This window comes from Centruroides vittatus, unplaced genomic scaffold, assembly GCF_030686945.1.
Source record: "Centruroides vittatus isolate TY-2023 unplaced genomic scaffold, ASM3068694v2 scaffold_3046, whole genome shotgun sequence".
In the NCBI taxonomy this organism is placed as follows: Eukaryota; Metazoa; Arthropoda; class Arachnida; order Scorpiones; family Buthidae; genus Centruroides; species Centruroides vittatus.
In genome coordinates, this window is record NW_027122699.1 from 466548 (window position 1) to 484644 (window position 18097).

The window sequence follows — 18097 nt, forward strand, 5'->3', positions numbered from 1 at the left end:
TCGTCTCTCGCTGGCGTTACTTATCCGCGCCGATCTTTAATACGCCGCCACCCCGGGGTCCGCCGCGGCCGGGACGAAAGAAAACCGCCACCCGCAGGCGCGTAGCCCTCGGCCGTCCCGACGATGGAAAAAAAAGTTCCCCGTCTCGGCCACCTTACGCTCGAAGACTAAAAAAGCGCCGATGGAAACTATCGCGGCGCTCGATCGATTGGCGTATGGCGGGGGTGGCCGACTTTGGCGTACGTAAGACGTACTTTTTATCTTAAAAGCGTGTGGCGATCGACCCGTCGTCGTAGGCGTAGTCCGAGTGGGGCGGGGAGGTGCGAAATACGCGCTACGCTCGTACGCCGCGTTTCGGTACGAGGCGCGCTCCCGCCGGCGACGAGTAGACAAGCAAAACGTATATCGAAACTACTTTTTACGTTTTAAATCGCTTATTAAGTTTTCCAGACATAGACTGGGAAAGAAAATAAATTTCCGGGCCCGGCTTTCGATATTTGCGGCTACCGGTTCGTTCCGCACGGGCACTACCTAAAAAACTCGATTTTCGGACACTTTTTCCAGATATATTTTTAGTAACTTAAAATATAATTCCATTTCTTCTAATCGACGGCGGACGTACGAGTTGCGGTACCGTTTGTCGGCAAATACGAAAAAGTTGTTATAAAGACGCGCGGAACGGCCGATAATTTGATTTCGAGATTTCGCTTTGGCCGTTTTTTTGGACCGGGAAAATTTATCGCGCGAGAATGATATAAAATTTTTAGACTTACGTTTCGCTAATCTATCGATAGCCGGCGGGAGTGCGCCTCGTACGGGAACGCCCCGCGTGTCTACCTACGTAAAACGCGACGTGATTGTTTAACGGGCCGGAAAACTCGCGTCCGGGGGAATTAAAACGTGGCCAGTAATTATTAACCATATTTGTTAATTCGAATTAGCGACGGATAAAAACAGATTTAGAATTTATTTTATTACCTTAACGTTAACGGGAGGACCGAGTTGGCGCGCCTCTAACCGAAACGTCGTAATTAGGTGTACGTCCCGACAAACGTAATAATAACCAGTCTTCGGTACGGGAATCGGTCCGGAGCTCCGGACGGAACGTCGTTCGGTCTTCGTCGACTTTAAGTGTGGAAATGCCGACTGGCGCGGGTACGTGGATCCGAAATAAGAATAAATATATTGGCTACGTTGGCCGATGCCGGTATATATTTTTCTCGGTCGACGTACGACGGTACCGAATATTCGAGTTAAACGGCCGCGATTTTCTACCCGTCGAGTAATAATTGTGCGCGTACTGTCGCCTTCGTAACGCGTTCGGTCGAGACGCGGCCAGCGATCGACGTTACGGACGCGCGACGCGTAAATAAAGTTAATTATAAATATCGAAAGATAAAGCGATACGAATATTAAAAGTTTATAATAGTTGGAGAATTAAATAGAAAATGCAATAATTATCGCGTATTATAAATAAAAATAATTGGAAACATATTAAATACACCGACGACGGGGCCAAATTTCGGACAAACGGAAATAAATTCGGCCCTAGAGTTAGGCGTTGGGCGCCATCTCTTATTAAAACGAATAATTACCGCGATTATTTCCTCTTCCGGCACGTACGACTATTAATTTTAATAAGAGACGGCGCCTAACGCCTAACTCTAGGGCCGAATTCGGCCCGATCGCTTACGATATCGGATGTTCGGAAACGTCTTGGTCGATCGTTCGTAAATAAGGTGGTTTTTCTAATCTATATACGAAATTATTATCCTAATTAATTTGCTAGAAATATACGAAATTGTTAGTAAACGTCGACGTCGGGCCAGGGCGCGGAACCTTATAATTCCGCATTTCGCAGTTTTCGTTTGATCGTAATTTTATTAAGTGTTATAATTAAACGAAACGAAAATTTTAACTCGGCTATCCGTACGCGAGTTTCTTCTTAAGAAGAATATAGCGCTTTTTGCCAGGTCGAAGACGCCAATACGGAGCCCGCGAACGTTAAATAATCGCGTCCCGGTTAGGGCGCTATCGATTTAAAAGAAAAGCCCGCGCGTACGACTGGGTGTCGGCGGGGGCGCCGGTATCGTCGAGCCGTCGAACGAACCATCCGGTTTGCTTCGGCCGGGGGTTTAGACGGTGCGCCGGGCTACCTACCTAATTTCAAGCATTCCCGCGGAAGTTCCCAGCTGCGGTCGTAAGGCAGCAGATCGATCTGTTCGTCTAACGGCAAGTCGGGATTGATTTGTTCGGCTCGACCCTTATAGAAGACGGCGTGGGTCAGGATTTCCAGTTCCTTCTTCTCTCTCTGCAACGAAAACGGTTTTAAAAACCGCCACCGACGGACCGGGCGGCGGTCTTACCTTTTCTTTGCGGACTTTTCTGACCAGGAGGGCGGCCAGTATCAGCAGAGCCAGTAGAAAGGCCGTCACGAAAACCGCGGTGTAAGCGTTTTGTCCCCTCTCTCGCCGCGAAGCCTCCGTTCGGTCTGAAAAATTGCGGTTAGGCGGGTGCGGACCGGAGAGGATTCGAAAGAAGTTTCTCACCTTCGGCCACCGCGAAAGTGACGTTGGCGGTCGAAATCCCGGCTCGGTTTTCCGCTCGACACAGGTAAAAGCCGGAATCTTTGTCCAGGAGTCTTTCTATGACCAGTCTCCGAGAGTCGTCCTTCAACTCTATTCCGTTGTGGCCGGAGTCGTCGAACCGTCGGTCGTCTTTGAACCAGTAGATTCTGGGCGGAGGCACTCCTCGCGCGTAACAGGTAAACTCGATAGCGTTGTCCGGCCGAAGCCACCACCCGGGTTCCGTTCATGTTGGTCTCTTCCATCCGCGGCGCTTCCGCCGCTGAAACGTCGGGGATTTAAGCGTTAGAACCGACGTCGACGGGGACGGAACGACCGTTACCCGCTCGTTCCGTCCCCCGACCGGCGCGTCGAGCCACCGGATTTTCCCGCCGAGGTCCGGACCGACGCGAGTTTTCCGCCATTGCGTAAATACGACGGAATGCCGGGCGACATCCGGGAGGCGGGAGGCGGTAACTTCGCGCTTCGTAGGCCGACGGGAAACCGACGATAGTTCGAGTATCGGCCGATCGGACGACGTTTCGGACGGAGCGAAAGAAACCGGTCGAACCGTAAAGGCGTGGCCGGCCACCCCTTTTAATACGAACGTTTCCGGCCACGTTTTTGCCAATCCGGCCGGTGGCCTCGGGGGTGGTCCGAAGAAACTCGGCAGTTATCGAGCCCGTTATCGAGGGATTACGGGGAAAATTCCGGGTGGAGATTGCGAAAAGAAGAGAGGCCCGGCCGGGAGTAAAACGTAAAAAGGAGAAAGCTCCTCCGCGGTGGGCGGACGGGTATCGGGGCCGGTGGCGGCGTTTATCCGCCTTCCTTTCCTATACGTTTTAAACCGGTAGAAATTTCCGCGGCATTTACTCGGAATCGTTTTTAATTTGCCACGTTTAAAACGCGAACCGACGTCGGTAGATCCTTTATTAAAATCGCAGATCCGAGATTACCGGAGAGGGCGCTTTAACGATCTTCCCGAGTAATAAAAAACGACCGAATTAAAGCGGGCAGTCGTCGACAAAGGCGACTTTGTCGCGGGCGTGGAAAAGGCTTTCTTGGCCGGGACGCATTCCGATAAGTTACGAAGAAAGAAAGGCGAATTATCCCAAACGCGTAGATCTTTTTCCTTCCGTTCGTGACCGGAAAACATCGTCTTCCCGTTATAAATACGTTTTGTTCCTGGTGTATTTTACCGTCGACGAAGCGGATCTCGCTTCCGGGAGTGCTCGGAACCCGCGTCGGCCAGACGGGCGCGGGAAAGATGCGGTGTTCCGCCGACCGTTTCCATTTTGGAATATTTTTTTTTCACTCGCCCGGTAGACGGCGCGTTTCTTCTAAAAACCGCTCTCGGGCGGACCCCGACCCGCGTAAATCTTTCGGAACGGTAATCGGACCCGTGGCTCCCGACCTTATTTGGCGAGAGACGAATGCGGCGATGGCGGTTCCGAAGAAAAGCCTTTTATTACGTAATACAAAAGAAAAGAAGAATCGGAAAAGGTGCGGAAAGCCGGGGATAAACCGGTCGGACGTCCTAACGCGGATAAAGCGAGAATAGACGATAGGTTTCGGGTACGGTACGACGGTCCGATTAACTTCACGCGCGATGTTAAAACTCCGACCGGGCCGTACCGTAACCCGACCGACTCGCGGCGTTATTCCACGCGCCGTTTCGTATTTAAGGAAGAAAATAAACGCCGAGTAAAGGAGACCGCGTATTTCTTTACCGGAATTCGCTACGCATTCCCGAAACGGGCGGAGGAGAGGAATGGCGACGTTTTCGTCTTCTCTTTTTTGCGATTTGTTTAACAATATTTATTTTTTTTTGTCTAGGAAACTGGCAGATTAATTTTCTACGAAATAAAACGCCCCTAAAAGAGGATTAAGAACTTTGGCGCCCTCCGGTACGAAGGGCGCCAAAGTCCGTAATCGTCCACCGATAGGACGGTATCGTCCCACGAGCCGGCGTCCGTCGCGGGACGGGTCCCGGTCGCGCCCGGCCTTACTTCTTCCTCGTACCAAATACCAAAAGCCAAATACGGGTATAAAAAATACAAATTTATAACATTTCTCGGATTGTTAAGGAACGAAATAGAAAACGCAATAATTATCGCGAATCGTAAATAAAAACAACGACGATAAGATAATTAGAATATATTAACGGATCGTTTCTTTAATCGATAAACGAAATTCTGTCAATAAATGTTATTTTACGTAAATTATAATCGCGCATTTACTTTCGTCGCTCGTTATTTTACGGACGTCGACTTCGGTTAAGGCGCGGAAAAGTCCCGAATTGCTTAATAATTCCACATTTCGGAATTTTTTTTAATCGTAATTTTATTAATTGTACGTTTCGCCCGGCCGTCGAGTTAAGAATGGAATTTCCCCGCTTACCGCGTACGCGCCGGGGTCGGGGTAATCCGCACCGGGGCCAAACGTGGCATTTCTAAGCGGTCCCGAGGAAGGCCCGACTCCGGATCGAACCGGTAGACCGACCACTTCCCGTCCGGAGGCGTTAAGTGCGACGGATTGTTTAAAATTTCTTCCCGGGCCCGAGTAATCGCGAGGGAAGGAAAATTCTTACGCGCCCACCCCGGGCCGCCTTTTTTAACCCGCGGGACAAATAACGCTCTTTAACGTAAGGGCTTAAATTAAAGGGCGAATCCGAGTTCGGAGGGAAAGGGGACGTCTTTAAAGGAAAAGGACGGGGCGGGCGACGGGTAGAAAAACTCGGAAGGGACCGTCGTTCGACCCGACCTCCGGCGAGAAGTATCGGAACGCGAAGGTAAGAAAATAAACCCGCTTAATTTCGGCCGGTTTTACCGGAAAATAAAAACGCCTTTCCGGGAACAAAAACGTCGGATTTAAGTCGTCGGGTTATCGTCGAAATTCGGAATAGAAAATCTGTGCCGAAATCGCCGGGTTTACGAATTAAGAAAGAAGCGACGGAATACGTTTATTTTGTACGCCGCGCCTTTATCGTCGCGGTTCGAAAACTTTCCGAGACCGCTTTACGTAAAAATATCTTCTCGGGTGTGTTTATTTGTTTCGAGTTAAAGCGATAAGCGCTTAACGACCCGACGAATAAAACGCGCGTTTTTGTTTCCGGCGCGACATTTTTACTTTCTCGGGCGGCGTTCGAAAGCATTCCCGACGGGAAGAGACGGAAGGAACTCACCTCGGACCCGCAGTTCCACCGTCGTCTCGGACGCCAGCGAAGAGTCGTTCCTCCGGGTGGCGGCGCAGGTGTAGTTGGCCCGGTGCCGCGGGCCCAGGCTGGGGAAGTCCAGGACGGCCACCAGGGAGACGTCGGTGTCGCTCTCCGTCACCCGAACGCCTGCAAGACCCGAAACCGCCTTTCGTCATCGGCCGCTAAATTAATCCCTCGCGCCTCCGATAAAATCCCGGGAAAGGACCGGGATCCGTCGCGGATTTAAAAGGGGCCGGTCGAAAGTTATAATCGAAATTCGGAAGAATATGCGCGGTTAGCCTCTTTTTCCGGCGCCCTTTCCTCCGACCTCGGGTCCACCCGCCGGGGGAATCGACTTATTACGTAAGAAAACGTAATAAGTCGATTCCGCGGCGTTTCTCGGTTCTTACGACCGAAGGACCCGGAGCCCGACTTTAAAGGCGCGTCCGGTAGAACGATTAAAGTCGTTTGTAAATACGGCAAATTAAATTTTTTAAATTTTAATTGTTACGCGCAAAACTGCCGGCGGATGGGTTGTACGAAATACGGCCGGAAACTACGGTATATTCCGAGAGACTTTTTGAAAACGCGCGTTACCGTAACCGTAATTACTGAAATTCCGGTTAAACGGCGATGTACGAAATAAAGAAATTATTTAAGGGATGGATCCGCACTCGGGCGACGCACCTAAATTACCGTTTCCGTCGCTCTCCGTACCGGGATTTTATGCGGCCGTCGAGCGAATTTTATCCCCGCCTCCGGCCGAAATATCTTCTACGATTTCTAGATTAAAAGCGGCCACCGGTTCGATTGGCTGCCGGGGAGTATAGAAGGAGTCGACTCACCTCCGGCCGGGTCGTCTTCCACCGGAAGGTCCGGTAGTCCGGGCCGCCGTCTGCGCCAGCCCACGGTCCGGAAGAGGAAGTCGTCGGCCCGACAGGTGAGGCGGAAGGCCTCTCCCTCCACCGGTCGGGCCTCGGACGACTCCGCCCGCAACCCGTCTTCCGCGTCTGCAAAGAGAAAACGAATGCTGGAAAAGGAGGGAGAAGCGGTCGAATCCGACTCGGCGGACACTCACCCGTCACCACGAAAGGCACCAGCAGGCGACCTTCTCCCACGAAGTTGGACGAGACGCAGCTGAGGTTTCCCGTCTCCCGGGCCACTACTTCGGCCAGCACCCGGCCGCCGGAGGGGCGGACGGCGGCCACCCGTCCGGAGGCCTCCTCCCAGTCCCGGCCGCCCGTCCCGGGTGGTCTTCCAGCTCCTCCACTGCCACCGGGGCGGCGAGGCTCGGTGACCCTCCACCCCGCACGACAACACGTAGGTGCGGTTCCGAAGGTACCACTCCCGGGCGCCCTCCACCGTCGGCCGGGGTCTGTCTAAGGAAGAAACGAGTTCGTCCGACATTATCCGTCCCGTAATGGGGGAGGAGAGGGACGCCCCTCCCCTCCCCCATTACGGGATAGACGTGGGTGAAAGCCCGTCTTGGGCGGGGAAAGTAAAAGGAAGCGGTACTTACCCACCACCAGCAGAAGAACGGACAGGTTGCCCTCCGCCTCTCCCGAGCGCACCCGTAGGGTGTACACGCCGCCGTCTTCCGGCCGCAGAGAGGAAAGACTCAACTCGGCCGTCCTCTCTCCCTGTCGCAGAACCAGGCGCGGGTCTCGCACCAGCGGCCTCCCGTCCTTCTCCCAGCGATAGTCCACGGGTCGACCGGCCGGCACGATCTCCGCCCGCACCCGGAAGCGCACCTCCTCTCGCACCCTTCTCTCCACCCGCTCCTCTTCGTCCTCCAGAGTCAGACGGACGAATGGCTTCTGTCCCCGACCTGCCAACAGAGGACGGACGCTTTAAGGCCGGCCGTCTCGGGTCGGCCAGAAAAAAGTCGTCTTACCGTAGATGCGGACGCTCTCGGTGACTTCGTACTTGGTCCCCTCGACGTTTCCCGGGTCACCACGCAAGTGTAGTTGCCCGAATCCGTCCGCCGGGCCCGCTCCACTCCCAGTCGCCGGCTGGAGAACCTGGTGCGGTGTCCGTCGGGGTCCACCCGGTCCAGAAAGTAGGGCTCCTCCTCCACCCAGCCGCCGTCCTGTAAAGATACCGCGTCATCTTCTTCTCCCGGAGAAAAGGCGAATTTTCCCCCTCCCTTCTTCGGCCGGAACGGATGCGTAACCGTCCCCGGGTCCGTTAATCTCTAGAACGAACGAACGAACGAACGAACGAACGAAATTTCAGACCGGATATAGAAAGTTTAGGGGCGGGGAACCCCGATTAACAATAGGGGAAAAAAGTGAAATCTACTCCGCACGCGGCGCTAGTATCGACGAGGTTGTAAACAGATTAAGAGATACGTTGTCGGTTCTAAAGTACGATTTGTTAATTCTTTAAACAAAAATCCAATAATTATTTTAAGACTGGGTAATGGCTGATGGAGGTTTTAACATTCAGGAATAACTAATTACAAAAGATGTTGTGGTAAATATACCCACTTTTATGACAGGAAAAGCACAGCCGAGCAGCAGTTTGTCATCTCGAGACAGAAAAATATCTAGTAAAAGAATACATATTGAACGTATTATAGGAATGGCTCGTACTATACATATAAAATTTTGAGGCAACACATGCATCCGGCAGTAACCAAACTTGGCAGTGAAATTATATTTATATGTTTTATGTTATGCAATTTTAGACCATGCATTGTTGGCAGAGATTCTTAATTTGTTTCACTGTTAGTCTAGCTCTCTATTAATACCGTATATAAATTTTTTTCCATTCTAGACCCTAGCCTAATTTAAGTTTTCCATCTATAGTATTTTTAAATTTTTGTCTGTTTATAAATCTAAGATTAAGAATGTATACTATCATACACAGGAAGGTCTTCATTGTGGAACTTCAATTCAAAGTAATATAGTGGTTTTAAAATTTGTACTATAGTTGAATAAATACTTCTAAGCTAATAAAAGAATTTTAATCTTTAAAACAAAATCTCTTTTTATTATTTAAAAAAATTCACACTATACACCATCTAGAAAAATTTTACATAAACTCAAATTGTAAAATAACAATTAGCTCAATTATTTTATAAACTTAATATTTATAAAACATTTTTTTTTTAAAAAGAACTGGCTTAATATGCTCATGGAAAAACATAATTAGTGTTTCAATCATGTCTGCAATGAATTTATTATCTCTTGGAATGATACAAACTTTGAAGTCACTTTTTGTGTAAATAAACAGATGAGCAACTTGTCTATTTGTCACTGCTAATCGTCCTTGGATTTGATGAAAATAATCATGATTCCGTTTTAAAGTAATTTTGTCATCAGTACATTCCAAATACGGTATCTTTAGCACATTCACAGGAAGTTTAAAATTAGAGTAAGGACATTTAACTTCTAATATTTTATCATCATCCACTAGCCCATCTGGACTTGCAGCTAAGAATGGGTATTTTGAATAAAGAAACATGCCACATTCTTTCACAGGAGTATTTACAAAAGAATATGTTTCAATTGCTTCTTTTTCATACCTTAAGCCGTGAGAAATTGCCTTACTTTTTATTGGCCTACTTGACAGTAATGAGCCACACAATTTTAGTCTGTTTGTTAATTTTAATTTACAAACTTTTCCAAAGTTTGAAGATGTCAAATGCAACAAATGTTCCTTCTTCCAAACTGCACTTTTTCATTGTAATCTGGTCTCTTTTTCCAAATGTTTTATGTACTCCCTACTTGCTTCAGTTACATGTAAAGCACTTAAAAAACATTTCAGACATTGTGCTTTTGCAATAATCATGATCTGATTCTAAAGCCCTCGTGTTTGCTGGTTGCCTTAATTGCAATATCGGTATTGCGCAACCACTTTGCATGTTCATTGCCAAATTAATAACAAAGTTTGTATAATCAGGGATTGTACTGCCAGATGGTCTGGGGTCAAATTTTATGTCTTCCAATAATTTTCTTTTCATTCCTCTCTTCTTAAATAAATAAAATGGAAGCTCACTAGCCTTAACTGGGGAACCTTTATGTTGGCGGGTAGGCTGATGGAATGTTTGCAGAACCTGTGTGCATGTTTTGTGACACTTATATGTGCCTGTTCTTCCATATTCTTCTATTGCCAATAGTGTTACACATACATGTTTGCAATACGCTTTAGGCCCTTTACCTGCTGTACATTCACATATTACATTTTCTATAACCCCATCATCTGTAATTACTAAATCTGTGTAAATCTGTTCCCCTTGATTAATTCAGATTTTACATTACCTTTAAAATATAAAAAAATGTTTCTCTTTTGTTCCTCTTATTATTAATAAGAATTCATTAAAATACATCTGCACAGCAGACAGTGGCATTCTTTGATCTGACATCTCCATGTAGGCATCAATTGTCTCTATAATCAAAACTGGTATTTGTAAACTTGGAGAGAGATCCTTATATTCAGATGAATCAGGAAGTTTGAGTTCAGGAGAGCTATCACAGGATATAGAAAAATTATGAGTTTCCCGATTCCTCTCATATGCCAGTAACCCGAAAATTATTGTAAACAAGTTTAATAACTAGTTAAGATATGATCACCAATATTCTATTTAGTTTTTTCTGTCTCATTGACAGGAAAGGCAAAAATTATTATTATATATTATATTCTTACCTTAATATATTACATATAATATAAAAATAAACAGTATAAGGTAACTGAACAGTATCGACAAGCACCTAAATATGGCATATATATAGTGTATGCCAGATTTAGTAAAAGAAAATGGGCAAAAATTCACTTGTACAAAAAGTTTATTGGTGAAGAAATTAGTCTTATTGCATTAAATTATTGAAACAAGACGACTTGTGACCAATAAAAAAGACATTTTGATTATATTTATTTTTAAATACTCCGAATATTGTTTTCTCTTGGTAAAAGATTAAGATATGTATCTCTTATATTGTCTTAGAACTTCATAGAAAGTAGTTTTGTTTGTGTTGATTGTTGTTCTAAATTACAGCGATAACCTATTGGTACAGTTAACATTTCAGATACTGGTATAAATTGGTTATAATATGTCAGGCTCGGTACATGACCATATTCCAAAGGAAAAAAAAATTTATTTTAATTAAAGTTTTGACCTTATGTATTGGTTAGACAAATGTGAAAGGAATCAATGACAACTTTACTGATCTTTAAATGTTTTTATCGACAAAAAATGTGCATTTTGTGAAATCTTATCCTTAAAACTTTCATCTACTGGTAAGTTACCTTATCATGTAATAGTTATAAGGACTTGAAATTATAAATGTAATAATTAACGATAAAAACGTAGATGTAGATTATTTTAACTTACCTTTCTATTAAATCGGCTTTTCTACCAGCTAACTTGGCATTGTACTTTTTTAATTCTTCCTTTAATTGTACCGTTGTTAATCTTCCTAAAAAATATTTTCGTTCTTCCATTATTATAAAGTAAGCTATCCTTCGAACGGAACAGCTTGTTTACAACCGTATCGATATGTGCGACACCTATGTCACGTGATCACTTTTTTCCCCTATTGGCAGACAAACCGGAAGTCACATTACGAGAAGACCCAATTAGTGATTTGCGGGAATACCGAAAGAAGGCCTTTCCGAAAGTTTCCGCCAAACCGCGCGGGTTCTAATTTTTGCTTTCGGCTTCCCCCTACGTCTACGGAGGAGGGAGAAGCCGTAGTTTTCCGGAGCGGCGGATAATGGCCCGCCTTTTCTCCTTTCGGCCGTAAACGGCCCGAGCGGAAGAGGCGGCACTTACGTTTCGTCCGGGAAGACGCCAGTCGATCCTGAAGGTGGTTCCGTATTGCGCTTCCACCGAACAATTGAGAGAGAACGCTTCTCCTTCTTCCGGGATGTCTTTACTCCGGGTGACGAAAGGCTTCAACGGACGCGGCATCTCTGTTCGGGAAGAAAAAACATTACCTCACCCGGGCTAAACCCAGCCGGGCCCCTCCGGCCCTCCCCGACGGGGCTGGGGGAAACGGCGCTTACCTACGGGTGGAGAGAAAACCCGCGGCCGGCCCCTCCGTCGGAATCGAGTTTCCTCCCGGTGGGGCGAAAAACATTTTAAAAAATTTCTGTCTAGCGAAGGAAACCCAATGCCCGCCACTCTCAAATATAAGGGGCCGGCTCGGAAGGCCCGTCCCGTTACATTCGCGCCGCCCGAAAGTATAATTCCGTACGGACGAGTCTTATTTATGCCGCCTAGGGCCCAATTTATTAAAAATGTCTCCTCTCATTAACGACGATCTGATAGACCTATATAGCCTACAAGTATAAATATAGAAGCGCGTACCGTCCGTGTCCTTATAGTCAATGTTCCCTCTAATTTTTTCGTAGCCGAGCGGAACATACGCTTCTCCGAGCATATGCATACAAACTTATTTTTTCCTATAAAAATTAAAATAATTAATTATAAAGAAGAGATTAAAATCCATTTGAAAACATACTTGCATACAAAATATTATCTTCTGTCAACGATTTAATGTATTTAATCGAAATAGACGCAGCAATAATCGCGTCGCAGACGGAGTGAGAAATAAGTAAGCAACGATTCGAACCGGGGTGCGGCCGGGCGGCTTAGAGGGAACGTTGCTTACGGTATTGTCTTCGATAGGGTACTTTACGAGACAAACTTTTATACGTCCGACGTTTCCGGTTTCCGGGCAAATAGCCGGCAATTTTTCACCGAGATAATAAAATAATAAATAAGTAAATAAACGCCGAGGCGTATCGAAGGAAAGGAACTCACGATGCACGTGGACTCGCAGGTACTCCTCGAATCCTCCGAATCTGTCGGTTTTGCAGACGACGGATCCGTCCAAACCGTGATCGGCGTTCACGACCACGAATCCTCTGCGCGGGTCGAAAGTCACCCCCTCTCTGGCCGAAATCTCTTCTTCGCCCGTCCACAGGGTCATCTTCAGGTCGGAGAAAGTGGGACGACAGGGCAGCAGGGTGGCTTCGCCCGGGTAGGCCTGGACGAACTTTTCGTAGCCCACGATGGGATTGTCTTCGTCTGTCCGACACTCCTGACCGTTAGTCGGGTTTTGGACAATTAATTAACGGAGGAGAGAAATTCTTACCGTTGACGAACAAATAGACGGAGGCCGAGTACCTGGAGTCCCGGCAGGCGGCGTTCCGGTAGCAGCAAGTGTAGAACCCGGTCTGGTAGTAGGCGGCGTTGACCAGGGTTAAGGTCAGTCCGTACTCCTCCCCCTCCGACGTCTCCGATTGGCGCAAGTCGTATTCTTCGTGCTCGAGAAGCTTCTGAAATTTAAATAAAGATCGATTCGTCGGTCCGACCGAACGCGCTTCTTCCCTTTCGGGGACGGGGCGCGCGCCCCGGGCCCCGAGCGTCGAGGGCCCACAAAAATCGAATTATTATCATAAATTTGTAAGGCTCTTTCGCTAACAACGAGCGGGTATCGTATAGGAAAAATAGTTAATATTAACGATAATTTATATTATTTGTTTTATCGTAATTGGTCGGGTACGAATAGCGACGAAAACTAAGGAAACGAGCCGACTTCCGCCCAGGACGAACCGGACCTGCCGTCCCTAAGCTTTCCCTACGCGACTCCGTTCCGGAGATTAAGGAAGGACCGGAGTGGAAATTTGCGCATCGACGGCCTAAAAAAGATACCCGGAAATTACAACGGACGATAAACTCCGGACGTAGCGCCGAATAGCCTCGCCGCGGCTAAAAATTCGCGCGGTCCGCGGGGTCAATTACCCCGCGGGCGTACGGAAGGAAAATAAGCCGTCGTCCGACTTTTTCGGACGGGGGATCCCGGACGGTAATTAACGGGCCTTAAAACCCCGCAAAACCATTAGGCCGGAGCCACGGGCGGGCGGCAAACTTTTCCGACGGCGGGCCCGATCCGTTCCGTACCGTACGCCGAATACGCGCAAAATAAAGACGACCGATATATTTACCGACACGCGTAGACGACGGCAGCGGCTTTTCGCGCAAACTTCGTCGCGGATACCGTACGTAGGCAAAAAGTCTCCCGATATTCCGAGTGGCGGAAAGCGGCCGAAGTTTTTATTTCCACCGTTTCCCTACGCGTCGGATGCCGATTTCGGCATTTTTACTCGCCCTTATTTTAATTGTAAGTTCGTCTCCGATCCGCGATATTTCCGTACAAATATTATATTTTAGCCGGTTTGTGGCAGGCTTCGACTAAAAAGAAGACGGAACCGGTCCGTCGCCCGTACCAAACGAAAAAACGCAAATTATCCGCCGGACGTACCCGTACGTACAAACCGCGGTTAACGAAAGAGTCGGGCACCGGGCATCGGGGCGCCGGCCGTGCGCGGGAAGGAGCGAAGCGGGATTTACGGAAGGTACTCACCTCGGGCGTTTCCCACTTCAGAGGCAGCTTTCCTCGGCACTCCAGGGTGACGTTGGAGCCGGCCGGATAATCCGCCGGTTTCCGTACGTTCGGGATCCGCGGTCGGTGACGGGCTATTCCTCCCCGCACGCCTGAAATATCCCAGTTTATTTATTATTATTTCCTTTTCCCGCAATATCGTAACGCGTAATTCGCTATCGATTTTAATCCCGGTCGACCCGGCCCGCCACGCCTCCCCGATCGACCGGAGAGTAAAAATAAAATCTAATTCGGGATTTCCCGACCGGGCCGAAATCTCCCGGGAGAGGAAGAAATTCCGGAAAGACGCTCGGGAAAAAAAGTCGTCCGGGAGAGAGGCAAAACGAAAACGGACACCGGCTGGGAAATTCGTCGTCGGTCGGTCGAGCCGGAGACCTTCCGCTTCCAAACTAGGCGTTATAATTATATATAAGACGGTTAGAAGAAACGCTTTTCGAGTCGGACGCGTCGGATTGGAAAAGTAACGGGCCGTTTTATACAAACGGCCGGTGCGGCGCCCCTTTCGTCACCACCTTTCGTATAATACGAGGCGCCTGCCATTTTTTCGGCAGCCGGCAGACGTTACGGGGTAATCGTCCGGTCCGGACCGTACTTTTCCTCTTAGTTTGCCTCGCCGCGCCGTTTACCGCGTAACGCGATATTTTCGCTGCCGAATGACGACGACGGCCCGACGATTTGTAACTTAAATCGCGCTTTTCTATAATTTCGTTTACCGGCCGCGCTCCGCGTGAAAATCGATTACTTTTGAACGGGAGACGCGAAACGACGAAATCTTACGATAAGAATTTTAAGCTTATTTATTTCGATAAACTTTTAAGTTAGCCCGAAATAGAATAATTATTAAGATTTGAGCTAATTTCCGTCTCGTTTTGTATCCGGTCGCCTTCTCCGACGGGCGGTTTGTTGGCAAACGCCTGCCGTTATTTTACGGGAAAAACGTCTTTCCGGATTACGCGTAACGCTCGATGGGCAGTCTGCGTCGCCGGTCGGCGATAAGTTGTCGTAGAAGACGGATTTGCCGGCGCGGGGTGCTACCCGTCGGGGAAATTATTTTGCGGGTTCGCCGCGGGCTACGGGACGGAACCGATACCGGCGAATCTAGCTTTATAGTTGTACCGTGGAAAACTCTTTTCTACTTACTTACTCGTTAGAATTTTGATTTTAGGGAGCGCTTACGCCCCCCGGATTTGCCCCGGCAGTATATTTTTAACTATAAGAAATGAAATTGCGTATGGCGCCATCTCTTAGAAGAAGTTGTTATAAAAAAACCTTTATACGGTATAGTACAAGTATACCTCCGGTTACGTCGTTTGTCAAAAAGTATATGGAAAAATAAGAATCGAGTTTGAGTCGTTTTATTCGACTTTACGTCCGTCCGCCACAAATATCCAAGACGTAATATCGCTAGAAAAGCGTTAAAAGCGCGTAAAATCGTATTAAATTATGTACGGTACATTTACAGTAAATGTTAATATAATCGCCGAAAATCCTAGAGAACGAAACACGAAAACGTCCGTGTTTCTGCGTCGTCGTCTATTCGGCGGTCTTTAAGCGCTCGTTATCGGCGTTTTCCACCGTAGTTTCGACTTACGTCGCCTCTCCCGGAACCGATTACCGACGTAAGGCGAGGTATACCCGTATTCGTTATTACGAAATGGCGAAAAGATTAATTTCGAGGGTAGGGACGAGTTCGAAAAATTGTAAATGCCGATAACGAGTAAAATCTTCGCTAAGTTCGACACCTTTCCGGATACGCTACGTCACCCGACCTTTAACCACCGAATTTCGATAGCATCGGTGCCCCCTTATCGGGCCAAATCTATCTTTCTTAATCTCCACCCCGTCCCGGGATAGTAGACGAAATAGACGCGCGAATTCGTATCCACAGACATTTTTTCGTTTTTTGACTTTTCCGAGATTCGGGTTGTTTCGAAACGTGGAATTGGCAAGATCTCGGAGGGTCGAATTTCACACGATTTCGACACTCGTTCGTGTTATGTATGCGTAACATCCGGGAAAGCGAAACGTTATTACTAATATCGAGTATAAAGAAAGAAAAATTAAATGAGATAATAATTTAAAACTACATACGAGAACCGAGAACCGAACTCCACTTCTCATTTTATTCTACAGGGTGTTTTTTTTAAACTGACGGTACTCGGAGACATCTGTAGAGCAATCTAACAGCCGGACTGTCGCCAAATTTGGGAGAGTGACTAAGGACGACGTGGAAAAGAGATTCGGCGAAGAAAAAAGTAGTACCCAAATTCGCCGGTAGGGGTGAATTTGGCGCTGTTGCTGCGAAACAGCTAAGAATTTTCATAACGCGCCGATAACACCTCAAAATGCAAATTCGCAATGTCGTAATCGACGGCGGCACCACCTAATTCGAGCTTAAAAGGCAAGGACAAAAGTCCGAAGCGCATTCCGGATGTCGGCAGAGTTCAACACGCGTCTTTCGTTATCTCGACGCGCGTTGCTTGTGAAACTTTATTATCTTAACTAATCGAGCGCACCGCGCGCTCTTCGTGAGTTTAGAACCCGTAACAACTTGCGCAGAGGTCCTCTATCAATTAATGCATCGAAAGACTCGATAAAGAAATTTGAAGAGACGGGATCGTTAGCAGTTCGGCCCGGTAGAGGGCGGAAACCGGTGTCTGCACAGACAGTTAGTGATCTTGCGACTGCACTCGTCGAAGGTTCACGGGGGACCGTTGCCGGTAGTAGCAGCGCCCGGGGAGTGGCACGACGATTGGAAATGGCGCCTTCGACGGTATGGCAAGTTCTGCAAAAAGTTCTCAAGTTCTATCCATACAAGATAAGCCGCCTGCAAGAATTAAAACCAATCGACCACGCTACACGGTTGACATTTCTCGCCGTTTCGCTGCAACAGCTCCAAATTCACCCCTACCGGCGAATTTGGGTACTACTTTTTTCTTCGCCGAATCTCTTTCCCACGTCGTCCTTAGTCACTCTCCCAAATTTGGCGACAGTCCGGCTGTTAGATCGCTGTACAGATGTCTCCGAGTACCGTCGGTTTGAAAAAAAACACCCCGTATTTCAAATAGCTACTTAGCTAGTACGAGCTTAGGTTTGGAAAACACCAGATGTGGATAAATTAGGAAATGTGGATAAATTAAGTCGAAGATAAAACTAGATAGACGACGTCGAGAATGTTTATCGACGTAGTTAGCCCGGACCAGCGGACAAACGAAAGATTATAAGCCATTTATTGTCGAGAAAAGAATAGGCTACGATATAAAGTACAAATGAAAAAAAAAGTGTAATAAATAAATAAAGTAAACTAAAAAAGTAAGAAATAAAAGAATAATAAAATAAATCAGTAGGCATTTAAGCGGGTTAAAAGCGGCTGCCTTCGAGATTTTGCCGTCTGGACCGAGGGAACTGCATCTCGAACGGCGCGTCGGTAAGTCGCCCACATCACCGGTAACGTATATTTGAAACAGTTACAGAAAAGTTGAAAATTTCCCACGGGACGAGACGGAGGAGTCGAGCGTCGACCAAAGGAAATGACAATTCGTATAAATCGGTACGGAGGCCATCCGAGAGCTAGGTAACGTGGCGCCATCTAGTGGGGATGGGGAGGTCAATCTGGTTCCTTTTTCTTACGACTCGGATAACTTTTCGGCGGTTCGGCCAAAATTTACCAAACTCTGGAAAAGTATCGAGCGACTGTCTAGCTTTATATTCCGAAAAACGGCACCCAAAAATGTCGAAATACTTTTCTGTTATTAAGCGTCAAAGAGGTGAAAGTCGACGCTTTCGTTTTTTGAATACAGTAGAGCGTCGATAAGTGGAATGACCGGAAAGTGGAACGATTTTCAGTCGGACTGTGTCGTGCCGAATCGAACGTTTTTTATACTAAATTTACTTCTAAAGTATAATTTTCATGTTTTTTATAT

The 18097-nt window shown here is 47.3% G+C and overlaps 1 protein-coding gene across 1 annotated transcript in view; it reads right to left on the reverse strand.

Moving 5' to 3' along the window:
- LOC136988081 (mast/stem cell growth factor receptor Kit-like) overlaps positions 1–18097 on the reverse strand; it is a 38407-nt gene that overhangs the window by 15132 nt on the left and 5178 nt on the right. The window contains exons 2-10 of the mRNA XM_067285883.1: positions 14136–14266; positions 12864–13047; positions 12530–12796; positions 11537–11676; positions 8707–8713; positions 7655–7849; positions 7280–7588; positions 6606–6770; positions 5749–5907 (exon numbers count right to left, since the gene is read on the reverse strand). Of these exons, the coding sequence (XP_067141984.1) occupies positions 5749–5907; positions 6606–6770; positions 7280–7588; positions 7655–7849; positions 8707–8713; positions 11537–11676; positions 12530–12796; positions 12864–13047; positions 14136–14266 (1557 nt within the window). The remainder of the gene's footprint in view (positions 1–5748; positions 5908–6605; positions 6771–7279; positions 7589–7654; positions 7850–8706; positions 8714–11536; positions 11677–12529; positions 12797–12863; positions 13048–14135; positions 14267–18097) is intronic.